Below are 18,722 nucleotides of genomic sequence, written 5' to 3'. Positions count from 1 at the left end.
CAATCTTAATCGTCTTCTCCGAAATCAACTTCACTATCAGTAATTGATGTACTGGCGATAAATTGTTAACACATTCTAGAGCCAAATTAATTTGTCTTCTAGTAATCCTCACGTCATCATGTAACTTGCGGATCCAAATGCACAAAATCCTTTTTTGAAACCAATTAGTAGCTCTAACCAAGCGATCATCGTCAAAGGGCATCCTTTACACGAAACCCCCTTGGTATTAAACCATGCGCCTTACATCGATAGGCAAATCTTAGATGTTGTTTGTTTTGCTTCTGTCATACTATGCTTCTCAAATTCAAGCATAGTGTGACAGAAGTATGACATACAAGCATAGTATGACAGAAGCAAAACAGAAACAACATCTAAGATTTGCCTATCGATGTAAGGCGCATGGTTTAATACAAAGGGGGTTTCGTGTAAAGGATGCCCTTTGACGATGATCACTTGGTTAGAGCTACTAATTGGTTTCAAAAAAGGATTTTGTGCATTTGGATCCGCAAGCTACATGATGACGTGAGGATTACCAGAAGACAAATTAATTTGGCTCTAGAATGTGTTAACAATTTATCGCCAGTACATCGATTACTGATAGTGAAGTTGGTTTCAGAGAAGACGACTAAGATTATAAGCAGAGGCAAATTAGTAAACTTCATAAATTATTGGAGGAGACAGCGATAGTACAAAACAATGGTGGTACTAATTTCATCTGTAATTTAAGCAGTAAGTGTCTTACTAGGGAACAGGAGGGGGTCTTGAGCTTGGGTACTAAATTTGCCTTGATGCCCAGTAAACCTCCGGTCGCTGAAATAGCAATGGGCATCGAAAGAGCCATTTATAAGTTATCAGCGACCCAGGCTAATGAAGTACGCATTAGAACGGCAGCTATTTTGAGTCAGGCCATGCCGGCCCCCTCCAACCTTAGTATTATTCATAGAAAGGCTTTAAGGGAGCTTAAACAGGATGACGAGATTATTGTTCTACCAGCAGATAAAGGTAGGGCTACGGTTATTTTGGACAAAGAACAATATTATAGTAAAGCTTTAGAATTATTACAGGATACCGCCATATACAAAGTTACCCGCCGTACTCAGTTGGTTAGTTGGGAATGACAAGTGAATAGCCTTTTACAATGTTGGCAAAAGTCAGGATGGATATCTAAATAAGTCTATTGGTCGTTACATGCTGCTGGATGTTGTTTACCCAGATTTTACGGACTCCCAAAGATACATAAAGTAGGCATACCACTCAGATCTATTGTATCATTTATAAACAGTCCTACGTATGCTTTATCTAAGTATTTAGCTAAGCTAATTGCACCCATAGTAGGACTTTCCAGCTTTGTCATTAAGAATAGCAAAGAATTTGTGGACTTCACAAAAGGACAGACTATATGTGAAGATGAGATAATGGTCTCTTTCGACGTTAAGTCACTGTTTACTTGTATTCCCCTTAAGTTAAGCTTACAGTGTGTTAGAATGGCCCTTAGAAAAAGATGTATAGTAAGACCCCTGCTATTCGCGGGGGTTACGTTCCTGAGAAATGTCGCGAATACCGAAAATGTGAATACTGAGTTATGGCTCCCATAGTAATAAAGGGGTTCCGTTCCAAAAGTATGAAATATATAAGAAAAACTAGTCTAAAATGTTGTCTATTTATGTATTATATGTACCTTCATAATATGACTATGTACATAGACAGTACATAGTGAAATGCAAGCATATGGCATCGAAATGAAAATAAGAAACAATTTAATATTAAATGTAATATTTATTAGAAATTTCAAACCAGCACCTTTGCTAGCTAAAAAACTTATCTGCCAGTGCTATCACCAGTTTCGCTAAAGTGTTGATAAAGGAGTTTTGCCTTTTCACAAAAGATGAGTGAACTTAATGGAATTTTATTTTGAGTTCGGTCTTCTCTCCACAGATTTAAAGCTTTTTCCATTTTTTTCTAATTTAAACATTACGAGTTACAAAAGCAAATTTTTGAAGCAATTAGCGCGTTTTCACGGACACTACGGCGGATTTTTTTCTTCCGATTTCTTGATTGATCGTACCGTTGACTCATTTATTTTATAATGTTTTGCCACTGAGGAGACACTTTCACCATTAGAAATTTTGTCTAATAACTCAATTTTATTCGCTAATGTCATCACCTTCTTTCATATTTTAACATTTCTCTTGTTATTCGTAGCCATATTTTTGTACGGGTTAGAAAGAACTTGTCCACAATAAAGTCACTTTCTTCCGTTAACACACTCGAAAAAGTCTGTTTTACACTGCAAAACGGTAGATTTATCACTTTTATAAGCATATCAATTTATAAATTTATTCAATTTTTAAGCATATAAATTAAAAGCAAATGACGAAACCTTCCACGACAAGCACATAACACATACTGAACAAGGATTAGTGAGAAATATCTACGATCGCGATTTTGTCACCCCTCTCCCCCCACCCACTGAGTGCTGTTTTGACCCAGAAAGATAATTTTAGCCACGCCCATGTTTTTTTATGGCGGAAAAAGTTCACGGCGCTTTAAAATTCACAATTTTTTAGGTTTCATTTTTACATTAAATCAGCAACTGCGAATACAGATACCGCAAATAGCGGGGGTTTACTGTATTGTTAAGTACCAAGTCATCTCTTAGTATTGATGACATTTGTGAAGGAATTGAGCTTTGATTATCTAGTACCGTTATGGTATTCCAGAATGTCAAGTACAGGCAGATCCATGGCACAGCCATGGGTTCCCCCATCAGTGCCATAGTGGCCAATTTAGCTATTGAGGAGTTGGAAGTCAGGATTTTTGGGGATTCGAAATTTCCCATGCACGGATGGAGGAGATGTGTTGATGACACATTCTCCATTATACAAAGGGGGAGGGAGGATCAGGTGCTTAATGCACTTAATAGTTCCTCCCCTTTTATCAAATTTACTTCGGAGATGGAAGCGGAGGGAACCTTGCCATTCATTGATGTGTTGGTAATTAGAGAAGGCGGCAGGCTTAAGTCCAAGGTATTTAGAAAGCCAATGTGCATGGGTCAATATACCCATTATACCTCGGCACAGGCCAACCAACATAAAAATAGTGTGGTCAAAGCTTTAATAGATAGGGCGGGGTCCAACTGCAGCACCTCCGAGGATAGAGATAATGAAATTGTTCGGGTCACAGCAGACCTCAAGAAGTGTGGCTACCCCCAGAAGGTTTTGGACAGGGCCATTAGAGGAGTAGAGTCCACCCGTAATGAGCAGTCCACCCCTGTGAGCACCGCATACATTCCCTACTATCCGGGCCTGTCAAACCACATTGCACGTATAATTCGGGGATGTCGGATACGTTGTGTGCAACTTCCAGGTAGGAGGTTGCACACAGCGATATCTCGAGTAAAAGACCCCATATCCAAAGAAGCCAGCAGTAGGGTGGTGTACGAAAACAAATGCCCGGATTGTGGGGTGTGTTATGTGGGTGAGACGGGGCGGCGATTGAAAGACCGGCTGGGGGAGCATGCAAACGCAATAAAGTCCGCAAATTATGGGAAGTCTGGTGTGGCTGAACATTTCTGGGAGAAACAACATTAAATTTCCCTGGAGGATGCTGTCATCACAGATCATGCACAGTGGTTCTGGGACCGTAAATGACTTGAGAGTTTACGTATTGGGGCAGTTAGCAATACTATTAATAGGGATGGGGTGTACGTTTACACCCCCTTCTGGAAACCGTTGTTCTTGGGCGTGATGAACAGATTCAGCTAGCGCGCTCCCGAGCCATTTCCGGTCCCTGTGCGCATAGGGGAAAAAATTCCAACCATGGAACCATGTGATGTGTGCCGTGGATCTGCTATTTAAGAATGTGCCGCACAATAAACTTATGCTGCTGAGGAAGGAGACTGCTGCCTCCGAAAGCTACAGCAAATTTTATCGCTTTTAATTTCTAAGTTTTTTAGTATATTTTATCAGTGTTAATTATATTTTATTTTATTGTAAATATTTTATATTTTTATATTTTATATTTATTTTATTGTAAATAAAGTGTTTTTAGTTACAGTTTTGAATTTATTTATCTTCTGGCTGGTGTGAAGCTTAATCATCAACATCATTTTAATGAAACCTTGATGGCCCACTTTTGGAGGGTCCAAAAATCAAGAATAAAGCAGTCAACCCTGAATTCATTCTTCAAAATGGTGGACAAACGCCCTCCAACTGATGAACCTCCCACAGGACAGTCACCCAAGATGAGTAGGAACGATGACTCTTCTCCTTCCGCCTCCGTGTGATTTTTTATAATTTTTATTAAGGAAAGTTTGTTTATAATTTCACTGAGGGAATACTGTTTATGCTTTTCATATGTGAAAGATTTTTTATGCTTTTATTATGGAAAGTTCGATTATAGTTTTCACAAGGGAAAGATTGTTTATGCTTTTTATTAGGGAAAGTTTGTTCGTATTTTTCACTATGGAAACACTGTTTATGCTTTTCAAATTTTATGTACAATGTATAAAAGTTAAATAAATTAATTTTATATTATTTTTACACTTATATTTTTAATTCTGTAATTTATTTTTCCTATTTAAATTGTTGTATTGGATGGTAACTTTGCTCTAGACTGTGGGCCTAGATCGGATTACCCCTAAATACATATTTTTCAATGTATTATGATATATGGGCCTGGTGTACTAGGGTCCATGCGACAACAATAGGAAACCAGCTTGAATGAATAATGCACCTCACTGCACGCACGGCTATATCTGTTGTATTCAAAATTTAGTCAAATTATTTGATAAAGAGACACAACTGTCTCAAAAGCTTCTATTGTATTTAATTGTGTTATCTATTAAATACGTTTTAGTGGTTTATATCATTGTATTCTTTTTATTTCAATGTATGCTAGAATGAACAGATGCTATAATGAACGAGGTTCTAGAATCAATTAAGTTCATTCTAGCATACCACACAGTATTTAGAAATTATAAAACACTTGAGAGATGCATTCAGAAAGAAGAAACTTGATCCGTGAGCAATAAAACCATTTGAGGTTAATTCACCACAATATTCCTGCTCATTATATGACAATGACTTCTGAACAGTCTGTAACTGCTGTACAACATTCCTTTTATTTACCTTACTTTGCACCATATGATTTTTATTTTTTCCCTAATGAAGAACTCATCAAAAGGAATAAGTTTCTGATGAAGAAAAAGTTATGGCAGTTATGACAAACACAACCGTGAAACTTTCAAAAAAAGGACATCAAAGAAAGTTTTCTTTACTCAACTATATAACTAATAAAAAAATGAAATAGTCAAAGTCTTTATTCTGAAAAATTTAATGTATAATTATCTATAAATATTATATTTATATAAGTAAACATTCAGTCATTGAAGTTTTTCATCTTTCTCTATATATTTTTATATATACATGTTTATACAAATATACACTAAAATTACATACTCCTGAAGTAATGATAACAGACTGAAATCTGTCAAAGACTGGCTTGACAGCTATTGATGCATCCATGCAACTAAAATGTAGAATGGGATTTGGTATTGTAGGTGACTTTTCATCAAAGGGTTCAATAATCAGTGTGAAACCTATAAAGATAAAATGACACAGCATAAAAATAAGGCTCTTACATTTTGGTATAATGACAGGCTATGACAGGATCAAAATATACATACAGGGATAACATTTGAGCTCACAAGTAAATATACTGCATATATCTCGTACGTAAAATTTTTTTTGAAAATATAAAAGAGCTTAAATAAAGTTTGAAACCAGTTTGATAAAGTTTGAAATAATGTTTGATACCACCAAACACTTCAACTTTAACTGGACAGAAATACAATTTTTAACTTCAGCAATATGTTACGTATTACAACTTTTTTTTTCCTTTGGTTTAATTTAGGGAAATCTTCAGCTGAATTTAACAAAATATAACAGATTTCCACTAGGCTCTTCTCTCATCAGGACCTCAGAGCTTCAAATAATGAAAAGAAAGAACATAGAAGTAGCATTAGCAGAGGCATAAGATGAAAAAAAAAAAAAAAAACACTTCCCATTTCACTCGCCCATTTTCTCCAAAGGTTTATCCAGTTTTTCCTTGAATTTATTTAAGCTATCAACTTCCACAATGACAGAAGGAAGTTTGTTCCAGCAAAAACTACCCACTGGCTAAAGGCAAACTTCCACACATCTATTCTACAACTGTCTTTCCCCAGCTTGAGTTTATGTCCCTTCAGGTTTGAAATCTAAGCAAGAGGAAGCATCCCATCAGCATTCAGCTTGCTCAACCCATTCAAGGCCTTATACACCTCAATCAGATCACCTCGCAGGTGATTACTCTCTAGGTGTTGCAATTTGCAGAACTTAAGGCTTTTTGGGAAGAGCACCCCATTTGTTCCCCTCACCAATCTTGTCGCCCTTCTTTGTACTCATTCTAGCAATTCTACATCCTTCCTAAAATAAGGCCTCCAGACCTGTACACAGTACTCTAGGTGTGGCCTGACCATTGTCTTATATAATGGGATAATCACCTCCCTGTCCCACTAGCAAAATTCCTATATATCATTGACAAGACACCATGACCTGCCCTGGCAACCTGTCAGCACTGCTCAGCGAACTTCATATCTGACTGCACAATTACCAACAGGTCTTTTCCATTCTCCACTACCCTGAGTGTAATACCCCACAGATGGAACATTTCTTTGGGGTTACTGCTACCCATCTGCAGTACTTTGCATTTGTTGATGTTAAACTTCAGTTGCCACTTCTTAGCCCATCTGCCCAAATTTATCTAGATCCTGTTGCAGTAGCACACTGCCATTACTGTCATTAAAAACCCTACCAACCTTTGTATCATCTGCAAACTTTTACACTAATCCTGATATACCTTCATCAATATCATTGATAAATATACAAAACAACAGAGGACCCAACACCGAACTCTGTGGGACTCCACTAATAACATTAGTCCACGAAGAGCAGCACCCATTAATTACCACCCTCTGTCTTCTCCCACTCAACCATCCTTTTATCCATTGTAGCAACTTACCCTTAATACCATTCTGCTCCAATTTGTACAATAGTCTTCCATGCACAACAGTGTTAAAAGCTTTCCTGAAATCCAAATATATGATATCAAAATTATTTTTTGCATCCAGTTCCTTTGTAACCACAACATAATATCCGATCAAATTTGTCATACAAGACTTTCCCTTAACAAACCCATGCTGTGTCTGAATTATTGCTGCAGTCTTGTCTAGATGATCCTGCAATGCATCTTTAACCAGTGACTCCATTATTTTACCTGGAACAGAAGTTAAACTAACTGGTCTGTAATTACTCGTGTCACCCTTCGATCCCTCTTTGTGAATTGGGGATACATTTGCACATCTTCAGTCTGTGGGGACCTCCCAAGTCCAAGGATGCTCTCATAATTATGGCTAAGGGTTTGCTTAGTTGCTTTGCCGCCTCCTTTAATATAACTGGATAGAGCCCATCCACCCCAGGTGCCTTTCTTATGTTTAACTTCAACAATTTCTCCTCCATTTTTCTCTCAGTTATTACAAAATCTTTAAGCACCCTGCTACAATTTGATAACCTTCTGCCATTTTCAAACCTCATGTGTGAATGTAGATGCAAAATACTCATTCAGTTTGTTTGCTATCTGAGCAGGATCATCAACAGTGGAACCATCGATATCAAGTGGACCAATTAGATTCATCCCCTTCCTTTTAGAGTTTATATAAGTAAAGAAATCCTTGCTGTTTTTCTTAGCATCTTTTGCCAAAGATTTCTCGTAATCTGCCTTTGCCTGACTAACCTCCTTTGTGACCTGATTACAGACTAGCTTATATCTGCCATAGGCTTCTGAGTCGCTTGATAATTTATATGCATCCCATGCATTTTTCTTCTCTGTCACGAGTCTCATTAGTTCATTTGATAACCATTTAGGCCTAAACCTTGAACAATATTTCTTAATAGGTATGAAACTTTTAGTAGCATCCACGATTAATTTCTTGCATGCTTCCCACTTAGAATTCACTGTTTGTAACATCGTCAGTTGATCCCACTGTACAGAATTTAAAAACTGTCTGAGACCACTGTACTCGCCTTTACGGAAGCAAAAACCTTTTCCTTTACCCCTGATGGTAATTAAATCTTTAAGTAAATCCCAAGTCAGTACACTGTGATCACTGCCACCTAGTGGTTCCTTTTTCTGCAAATTCTTAATACAAGAATGATCACTGCTGATAACAAGATCAAGAGTATTACCCTCTCTGGTTGCCTCTCAAACATGCTGCTGCAAAAAACAATTATCCAATAAATCGAAAAAGTCTTACTAGTGTGTGAGTGACCAACCCACATGTTCCAGTCAATATCTGGGAAGTTAAAATCTTCCATTATAAGACATTCTGATTTACTAGCCCACTCTATTTCTCTGTACAATTGTTCATTGTACTCATTCAAGTCATTAGGCCTATAACACACTCCTACTCTTATTTTTGCTTTCACAGTGCTTATGTCACACCAAACTGACTCAACAGTGCACTGTTCATTTATATCAACTGGATGCACTTCTTTTGATTTTATGTTTTTCTTAATTAACAGCATAATACCTCCTCCCTTCCTATCCTGTCTATCCTTTCTGTACACATTGTACTCTCCAAATTCCAGTTCTGCATTCCTTACATCTGTGTGACACCACGTCTCTGCTATCCCAACAATATCCACCTTTGATGTCTTGACCAACACTTCAAATTCATCAAATTTATTTACTATACTTTTAGCTTGTTTGTTATTTGGTTTTTAGGAGCATTAGCAACTAAGGCCATATTGCTCCGGGATATGCGGTGGTCATTCCCTGACCTTTCCGCATCCTCCGTATTTGGTGGTGACGGGCTCGAACCCCGGTCTAATCAAAAGCGTGTGCTATGCACTGCTGCTCCTTCCCACCTGGCTACGGAGGCACCTCTACTATACTTTTAGCATTGGTATACATGTACCTATCCTTATTATTAGTTACCCTAATACATCCCATATACCCACCTGTTTCACGATGACTGCCATCAGTCCTTGAAACCCTCAGCACCCCTCGCTCCAGGTCGCTACTTATTCTAATAGAAGTTGTGCAAGAATCACCTTCACCTCTGCCTGCGGCTACTTTTAACCTTTTAGTCTGTGAATCCCCCCCCCAAGCTAGCAGTTTTCCGACCCACCTAACACTGCCTCGATAGCATCAGCAAATATTCTTGCACCCTTTCTATTTAAGTGTATCCCATCCCTGTAAAAGCAGTCTCTCCTGTTAACAAGCACAGACCACACTGAAAAAAATTCTACCCCTTAAGCCTTGCACATTCCCTCCTGGGCCAAATTGATTGACAAGGCTCTTATATGTATTCCCTCCTATCGTGTCTGGGCAGAATTGCAGACACTTTCAAATTTAACCCTGACTCAACTTTTTTGCAACATTGACCTGTACTTGTTAAGTAAATCTTCAGATCTCTTACTCTTAATGGTGCCAACGTGTTCAACAATATCAACTTTTGTGCCCTTAAAAGATGATATATGCTTTACAACGTCATCAACCTTTGCCCCTGGTAGACATACCCTGGTTCTGTTCCATCTATCCTTTTTACACAATATATTCCCCGTCTCCCTGACAATAGAGTCACCAACAATACGTAGTTCCTTTGGGACCAGCACATTCTGCCTTGGAGATTGCTGCTGTGTTGCCTGATGCCCAGGAGTGAGCTCTGGCATTGAGTTGGGCAGCTGAGAGCTTGACGTGCCCCTCATAAATTTCTTCGAGGGCATCTACCCTGCACCTCAAGCTCTCATAGACGCCCAGTAGAATGCTGAGTTGGTGCCTAATTTCCAGACACTCTCTGCACCTGGCACACACAAAGACATCCTCCTTGGCTAGATCATGTTCTGTTCTGTTCTAGAGAGTTCGGCAAACATTTCACAAGTTGCACATTTTTTTAGGCTCTGATGCGTTGGAGAATTTCCCCCCTCAGTTCTCCCCCGAGTCACAGCACTCCTGCAACTTTGTGCATGTTGCTTTGCTGCTCTAGTCTGGGGCATAATATTTTAAATTAATAAGCTCAATAAATGTAATTAATTAATTGTCAATACTACGCTATCTAATAGAATCCTAAATGCAGTGATGCGTATTACGCTATATAATTATACGTTATAGCTGCCTAGTTACCACAATTAAAAATTTGAATTCCCTACTACTCTATACAAAAACAATGGCGGCAAGATTCAATCAAAATAAGGGTTTTACGAATATTAAGTACAAATTTTTGTAGTAATCTACAAAAACTCTTTATCTAAATTAAAAATAAAAATAACCAGCGTAACAATAACTATAAGACTACGTATAACGTACAATAAAAAATAACAATTAGGTAAATAAAAAGGCAAACACTTATCACTTTTCAGAGCCTGTAATTCACAGCTGTAATTTTTAAAGAGAGTCAGCACCCTCTCTAGATTCACTAATTCAAGGAATGTAAAGATGTCATTAATGTTTGAATTATTCCTGAAATTGTCTGCAGAGTAAGATAATGTTGTGAAAACATCAATCATTATAATAAAGTGGACTTTCTATGAAAATATGCTTTACTCTCAGTTGAGAATGGCATCTATGACACTGAGAAGGACCAATTTCCAACAGGAGAAAAGTTTGTGCATGCCAGACATGTATGCCCATTATGTAGCTTGGCAAGGATGACTTTTTCATGTCTGTCTGAGCAAAGGCTTGATCTAAATTGTTTGGGGTCTTGTTTGTCTATTTAATTTCATGGCTTGTCTTCTTACAAGGATGTAGTCATTATACAGTAACTGGTGATTTATTGGTTTTTGTAGCTTGGTCAGCCTGCTCATTTCCTGGATTTCCAGAATATCCCAGAATCCAGCAAAATCTAACTAATTTCTATTTGTTGCTAAAATGAGATAAATAGGAGACAATTTTCCTTACATGTGGATGATCCTCTAGCTGAAAGGCATATATAGCACTTAAAGATTTTAAGATGATGATTTTTGCAGGTGATATGTATAAATGTGCTTTAAAGCTAGCAATATTCTATAAAGCAATAAAGTTAGCAATCAACTAAGAAATACTGTACAAGGTATAGGCCTCACTGGATGTCAGATGACCTGATGAGACTCGTGGCAGAAAAGATAAAATGCATGAGATGCATATAAATTATCATGCAACAGAGAAGTCTATGGTAGATATAAACTAGTCTGTAAGCTCTGATCATATGGACTGCTGCCTTTTTTTTGAAACCGGGCATACAGTTTTTTCTCTTCTCTGAATGCTTCAAGCAAATGATGGTAGCTAGAGCCCCATCTTCTAACCTCTCCAATAATTCTGGTTCTCCAAGATTGTTCTTTCTCCTACTCTTTTCCTCTTGTATATTACTGACCTTCTTCCACTGACCAGAAATCCTATCTTCCACTGACCAGAAATCCTATCTTTCACTGACCAGAAATCCTATCTTCCACTGACCAGAAATCCTATCCATAGCTTTTCTGATGACAAAACACTATATTCCACCTTCTAATATGTGAAACCTTATCCTGCACAAACAACTTCAACTTCTCAAATGACCTCCACCAAGTCCTTAAATAGTGATCTCCAGGTAATTCTTCTACAGGGCAAAGATAACTTAGTTAACGTTAATCCATCTAAAATTTAATCCTGGCTTATTTCTTGCAAAAATCAATTCACCACTCCTTTGCTTATCTTCAATGACACTCAGATTTGGACACAATCAGACATCTCTACTAGGAATTACCCTAACTTCTAATCTGTCCTGTCATAAGCACATCACAAATACTGCTTCCTCTGCATCCAAAAAACTGAGTTTTATTTTTTGCCCTTGCCATTATTTTTCTTCTAAAATAAGAAGTCTCCAAAACCTCTCTCAAGCTTCTGGACTCCATTCAAAAGAGAGCAACCAGGTTAATTAATGACATGTCCCTTACAAAGTCTCTCAACTCTGTCTCATAGACATTCAGTTTCTGCTGCATGCCTTTTCTATAGATACCTCCATGGGTACTGTGCATCTGTAATTCCCCAACCCTTTCAAACCAGTCGAAACATAGTCATTATATAAATGAATATAAAAGTAAGTACTTACAATATTATACAGATCAAATAAAATAACCAATAGTATTAATTTTTAAGAGAAATTTTTAAGTTAGCAAATGAGCTTGGATGAAATTAGAAGGTAAAAATCACATTAATAGCTAGCAGATAAAAACAAATCATCACAACACACAATCTACAGTTATGATGACTTCTTTGGGATGTAGCCTTTTGATGTACAAATCATTTGTTGGAAATAATTATTTAATTATATCAATATAATCATATATAATTAATTTTTGCAGAAAGAAATGTGTTGAAGGTATTCCTGACACTACATGATTCTTTATGATTGAGCTATACAAGTTAAATAATATTAATAAAACCACCCAAAAAATGGTGTGTTGTATGTGTAGTATGATTGTAAGGGTTGGGGGTAATGATAATTGCACAATGGTAAAGCATAGGCAAAAAATTAAGGAAACTCTCTCTGCACAAAAAGGACTAAACACTAGGGCAGGCTAGGAATATAAGCACCAAACTTCAAGGTAGAAGACATAAGCATAAGGAAAGAATGCAATAGTTTGGAAATAGTGCATAACCGCTAAGTCGAAGGTCTCAAACTTCGTGATAATGCAACCCCCTCAAATAATAAATAAATTTGTGCAACCCCCAATGAATAAAACTAATAATTTAATTAGTTTTATTCATTTAGTTAAAAAGGTGTCGCAATTCTCACATGTGCCCTCAGCAGAAATGCATGCATAGGGTGACCCTATGCAGAAATTCTCACTCTATGAGAATTATTCAAATTATTATTATAATAATAATTTTAATAATTAATTAAATTTTAAACTTTTATCAAATAAAACAATGATAAAACATTATGACTTCATAAAATAAAACTGTTTCATTGGAAATAAACAAAAAAAATTTAAAACCTAAAGCATAATTTCAAAAGATTTTACAATCCTTCCCCTTCCCCAAGTTACTCATGCTCGCAGCTTTAGAGCCCCTGTGTTAAGTATGGGAAGAATCCTTTGCTAGTGACAAGTAGAAGTTCAACTATTATTGTATTATATAACCATAGAAGTACAAGTACTTTTGTGCTCTTTATTAGGATGCTCCAATTCCAAATATGTAATTTTTTCCTAAATAATAATAATTTGCTGTTATTTTTAAATAACACAGTGACTTTTTATTTCTACTGATATGCAGTAATACACATATTAAAAATTCCTGATTATCTATCTTCAAATCCAGCTCCAGAAATTTGGCTGCCTTGTTTCTAAAACAAAACAGGCTGCCTTTCAAAGAAAAAAAAATCTGTTTACACATTCACAGAAAGAAACTTAAGATAATTTTGTTTAATTAGGTTTAATACTGTCTTTATGTTATTAAAACTTTAAAAATATATATATAATGAGTTCTTTAAAATATAATACTATTTTATATGGGAATGCTTTTTATTTAAAAATTACAAACAGAAATAAGTATTATTCGAAAATCGTTCTTCTCAATTTTAAAAAGTGCATCTTGCATCATTTATTGAGAATTTATCATTTCAGCTATTTGGTGCTCTATCTGAGTCTGAAATTTGCTATTACAAATTTTGTACAAGACTGATTCCCTTAAATAAATTTTTATTAGCTTTAATTTTCTCTTGTTGAAACAGAGACATGCAAAGTTAGATGTATTTTCAAAGCAGCTGCAATATCAGAAAAGGGTGCGCATTCAAATTATTATTTATTGATATTTCATAAAGATACAACAATTGCCTTAATTTCCATAAACTGCATCAACATTGGTATAACTTTAATCAGTCAGATATTGATGAAAATTGATATACCATTTAAGAAGAACACCATCAATCTGATTTAAGCTGAATGATGTATTCCACATAAAAAAAACTGAAATATTATTGTTAGCTTGCTAGAGTTCAACCTTCATACTTTTCAAGAAGAAATAATCTCTCACATGGTCATTTTAATAGCTCCTTAATTTGCCTGTATATGTAACTGGATGCTTTCACTGGCCCTGGAGAGAGTGTTCCATCTATCCTATAAACCATATATAATGTAAACTAGAAAAATAAAATGGAATAAGGCAGAGCAGTTAAAGAAATATAATGTTACCTTTCATATATGTGCTAACTAGCGTGGCAAAATTGCAAACCAGGGTAATAGCAGAAAAATCTGTAATATCTGATATTTCAAGAGTTCGAATCAATGACTGAAGACGTTCTGTACAGAATCTACATAAATAAAACACCTTTCTTAAAATTGTTAAAATAAGTACATATGCTATATGATTTTAGATTACATTACTTTTATAAAGAGGATTTACTGAAATATGATCTAATTTCTTGAATACACATTTATAATACTGCATGATAATGTGAAAACACTCTAGTAAATAAGTATGCTGCAAACTATATTTCATGCCACTCTTTGCATTTAAATATAAGATACAGACAATAATAATCATATCATCCCTTAGCAATCAGCTAACCTCTGAAATTTTTTTCAGTTAGCAAATATGGCATTTCATATAAAACTCTAACTATTGGATTTTTCTACATTTCAAGTTTACATTAAAATACATAAGACACATAAGACATTTCAAGTTTACATTAAAATACATAAGACATTTCAAGTTTACATTAAAATACATAAGGCACATAAGACATTTCAAGTTTACATTAAAATACATAAGGCACATAAGACATTTCAAGTTTACATTAAAATACATAAGACACAAGAAATTCAGAACTAAATGCCTCAGACTCCAGAAAAATCCAAAAGACATAAATTAGCACACTGGCATCATGTCTATATGCAGTTTAACCAACTGAGTTATATAACTGGCATCACTACTAAACTTCAGTTGGTTTAATTGCATGTAGATATGATGCTAATACACAAAATTATTTAATTAATTTTAAAAGGAATTTAATTTATTTTATTTATTTTTTTTTTCTGGTAGAAAAGTTCCTGATGACTGGAACTGACATTCAGGATGAAACAAATATAGCTCAAACCTAAATTTGGCAAAATATTTACAGCTTTGAGAGTCTATACTACTACTACTTCATCTTCTCATTCAAATGCTTTTATTTATCTGTTACATAGCACACTAAGACTGGTATGTAATGCAGGAAATCAAGTCAGAATAAGGAGAAATTTATATTTTAAAGCATTTATGTATGAAGTTTTAATTTTTACAAAACTCTTCAAAATTTCACAAAGCAACTTGGACCAAACCTATGGAAAATTACAGATCCTATATTTGAGATCCATCATTTTCCATGAAAAGGTTAAGAAGGTACTCCTGTACTATATCCTATTCATACTTCTCTCCAAGTGAAATGTCATTGCACTGCTTCATCCATAATGTTATAAAAATTTCTGAAAAAATATAAACAATAAAGCATTTTCCATCATTGACAAAAACTGATATCACTGAAAATGAAAGAGAAGTGGTAATTGTGTCATTTTGCAAATGGATTTTGTCACACAATTGTTGAGTAAATAAAATAATAAATAAAATGAATTTCCATTTACTGTTGAGACTAATATATTGCCATTTTATTTTCCTTCAGACTTGTATATGAAATCAAATCCTCCATGTATGTTTGCCCACCAATATGCTCTAATTAATTTGAAGTATCAATTAAATCATCAAATGTAAACAGAGCAGGGATATCAGACACGGTGTTACTTATTTGAACAGAAAGGTCAGACAGAATAGGAGGGGGAAGTGGTTATGCTCTTAGTTAAATCGACATGAGTAATCAGAGCAAAGCTGAGTCAATTTTCTGTAAAATAAACACTGGGAAAACGAAAATGAGAATAGGAGTGGGTTATAGGCCTAATGGCTATGATGAGTATAACAAACAACCATACGGAGAAAGAGTGTGCCAATAAATCAGAATGTCTTATAATAGGGGATTCTTTCCATATATTGACTGGAACTTGTGGAATGGTCACTCACACACACTAGCAAGACTTTTGTACATTTATTGGATGGCTGTTTTCTACAGCAGCACGTTACAGAGGCAACATGGGGAAGCAGTGGTTCTTCATGCATTAAGAATCTGAATGTAAGAGAGCCTCTGGGTGGCAGTATCACAGTATACTGATGTGGGATTTGCTAAAAGATATAACTACTGTCAAGGGTAACACTTTTTGCTTTCATAAGGATGACTAAAGTGGTCTCAAACAGTTTTTAAATTCTATGCACTGGGACAAACTCATGATGTTACCAACAGCAAATTCTAAATCTGATGTATTCAGAGAAGTAATTGTAGAAGCTGCTAGGTTTTTCATACCAAAAAAATAAATACTATTCAAGGCTGAGACCTAAATTGATGTCAGGTGAACTAATGAGACTCATGTCAGAGAAGAAAAATCCCACAACCTTGCAAACACATGTCCAATCCAATTTCTTTCCCACCCTACTATTTTAGTCAAGCATTGCTTCTCATTCACCCTTCTCAAAACCTCTATTTTTCACTTTATCAACACATCTTATACTTTCATCTCGCCATATCCACATCTCAAATTTTCCAATTTTCTAATATCTTCTATTCTTATTGTCCATGTCTCTGCTCCATAAAGTACCAATCTCTTATTTAGACCAATTCCTAAATTCCCACATAATATTGTTCTTTACAGCTCAAAAGCTTCTTTTTTTTCTTTTATACCTATTGTTATTCTTATTTCTCTACTGCACTTTGCTTCTTCCATCATAACACCTCCCAAATACCAATACCCATTTGCCATTTCTGCTCTCTCTCTCTAAATACCATTAATAAATTTATTGAAACAATAATAAATCCATAACCAACTCTGAATCTTTCCCCACCCCAAAGCTATTTTCAAAGAACTGTCATCTCATTAGTGCAGTACTCGAAAACCTAGTGATAACTTAAGCTGAAAGTTCAGAGTGAGCATGAAGCTAATATAGAATCTATCATTAAAGATTAAGTTATGATTTGTGATAACCCAGAAAACACACCCCTAATTCTGTGAGATACCATTAAATAGATGAAAATCTAGAGATTTTGAATAAAATTGTGTGACCACTCACTGTTCTTTGATTTCAACACATGTTAACAGATATCAGGATGGATGCAGACTGGAGTAATATACAGGGAACAATGGTGTATGCATTGTGAGATTATTATAATAATAATCTCACAATGCATACACCATTATTATAATAATAATAATAATAATAATAATCTCACAATGCATACACCATTGTTCCCTGTATATTACTCCAGTATGCATCCATCCTGATATCTGTTAACATGTGTTGAAATCAAAGATAAGCCCTTATTGTTATTTATATTACACATTACCATCTAAGGCCATATGGCACTGTGCAAAAAGTGTTTGTTCACAGGCTGGTATATGCAGTCTTGCAGGCTGACAAACCAGCTAAAATAACTCACAGAGATAAACTCTACTCCATCCATTAGCTACAGCCCCAATGACTAAAGAGTCACTTAAGAATTTCTCTGGCCTCCAATGCTACTGCACCTATATCAGTTGCAGTGAAACAGCTACAGTTTCACTGGAACTAAGTTGTTACCTACTCTGGCTATGACCACGTAGAGTATAAACAGAAAATTTATCTACAAAGAAACCTTTAACCTTAGAAAAAATGCAATTAAACTAGCCATGTGTGAGGAGAAAAATAGAAAAAAAAATAGTGATCCTAAGATAGTAGAGCGGAAGAGAGAGGTCCTCTGTAGAGAGGACTTTGAAAGAGTTCCAAGCGTATGAATCACAAATTTAAAGAAAGAATGCAGTGAAAAATATATACAAAAAGTGAACATAAATTATACAAAAAAAGTGAAGATAAATTAAGGATATAAGCAAGCAAGGGAAAAAAAACATATAAATGGTACATGCATTATATAATCAAGCATCACTCGTGTCATTTGTCATACAATGCATGAAATTTATAAAATGTACAAACCTAGATGGTGAGATTAATGATTAATATAAAGTCTATGGATACTGAGTTGGAAAAAAAAATAGTAAAAGATTTAGTTAGAAATCTACTATAGATCAAACTGATTTTGAAATTTTTTTTTATAATTAAATGATAATCAGAGATTTATGAAAGTGATACCTCAAAAAAGCCAAGGGAAAAGAGTTATGGATTAGTTAACTATAAAATTTTTTTATGTTAGAAATTGCAATATTGAAATTATTACAGATAGTGGCAATCCTGATACATTGTGAGAGAATATTAGAATGAATATTTTTAGAGACCTGAGATAACCAATAAGAGAAATGAACTACCTTAAAGTTGAAGGTATCATGTTTATTATAAAGATTAACAGAGGCATGACCATCATCAATGTTCATCAATATTTAGGTCCAAGTATTTGGCCAACTGGTTACAGGAATTAGTCTTTTTCAAGATGAGTTCTTGAGGATATATATGCCTAAAATCTTCTAGAAAATTAGATCAATTGAGCATGCAAAGTTCATCTACATATCAAAATAATAATGTCCTGTAGTAAAGAGATTTAAGACCAATAAACCAGACTGGGTGTTCCTTTCTACCAGGACTGGGCAGTCCTGGTAGACAGA

At 35.3% G+C, this 18,722-nt stretch overlaps 1 protein-coding gene across 1 annotated transcript in view; it reads right to left on the bottom strand.

The window, feature by feature from the left end:
- The window catches only part of Xpd (general transcription and DNA repair factor IIH helicase subunit Xpd), a 279,740-nt gene that overhangs the window by 93,280 nt on the left and 167,738 nt on the right, over window positions 1-18,722 (bottom strand). Inside the window, exons 14-15 of the mRNA XM_090376384.1 lie at window positions 14,247-14,365; window positions 5,460-5,599 (exon numbers count right to left, since the gene is read on the bottom strand). Of these exons, the coding sequence (XP_090232510.1) occupies window positions 5,460-5,599; window positions 14,247-14,365 (259 nt within the window). The remainder of the gene's footprint in view (window positions 1-5,459; window positions 5,600-14,246; window positions 14,366-18,722) is intronic.

The sequence above is a fragment of the Mastigoproctus giganteus genome, chromosome 6, assembly GCF_048544385.1.
Source record: "Mastigoproctus giganteus isolate SK-2022 chromosome 6, ASM4854438v1, whole genome shotgun sequence".
Taxonomy (NCBI): domain Eukaryota; kingdom Metazoa; phylum Arthropoda; class Arachnida; order Uropygi; family Thelyphonidae; genus Mastigoproctus; species Mastigoproctus giganteus.
This window is presented reverse-complemented; position numbering and strand designations above follow the sequence as displayed.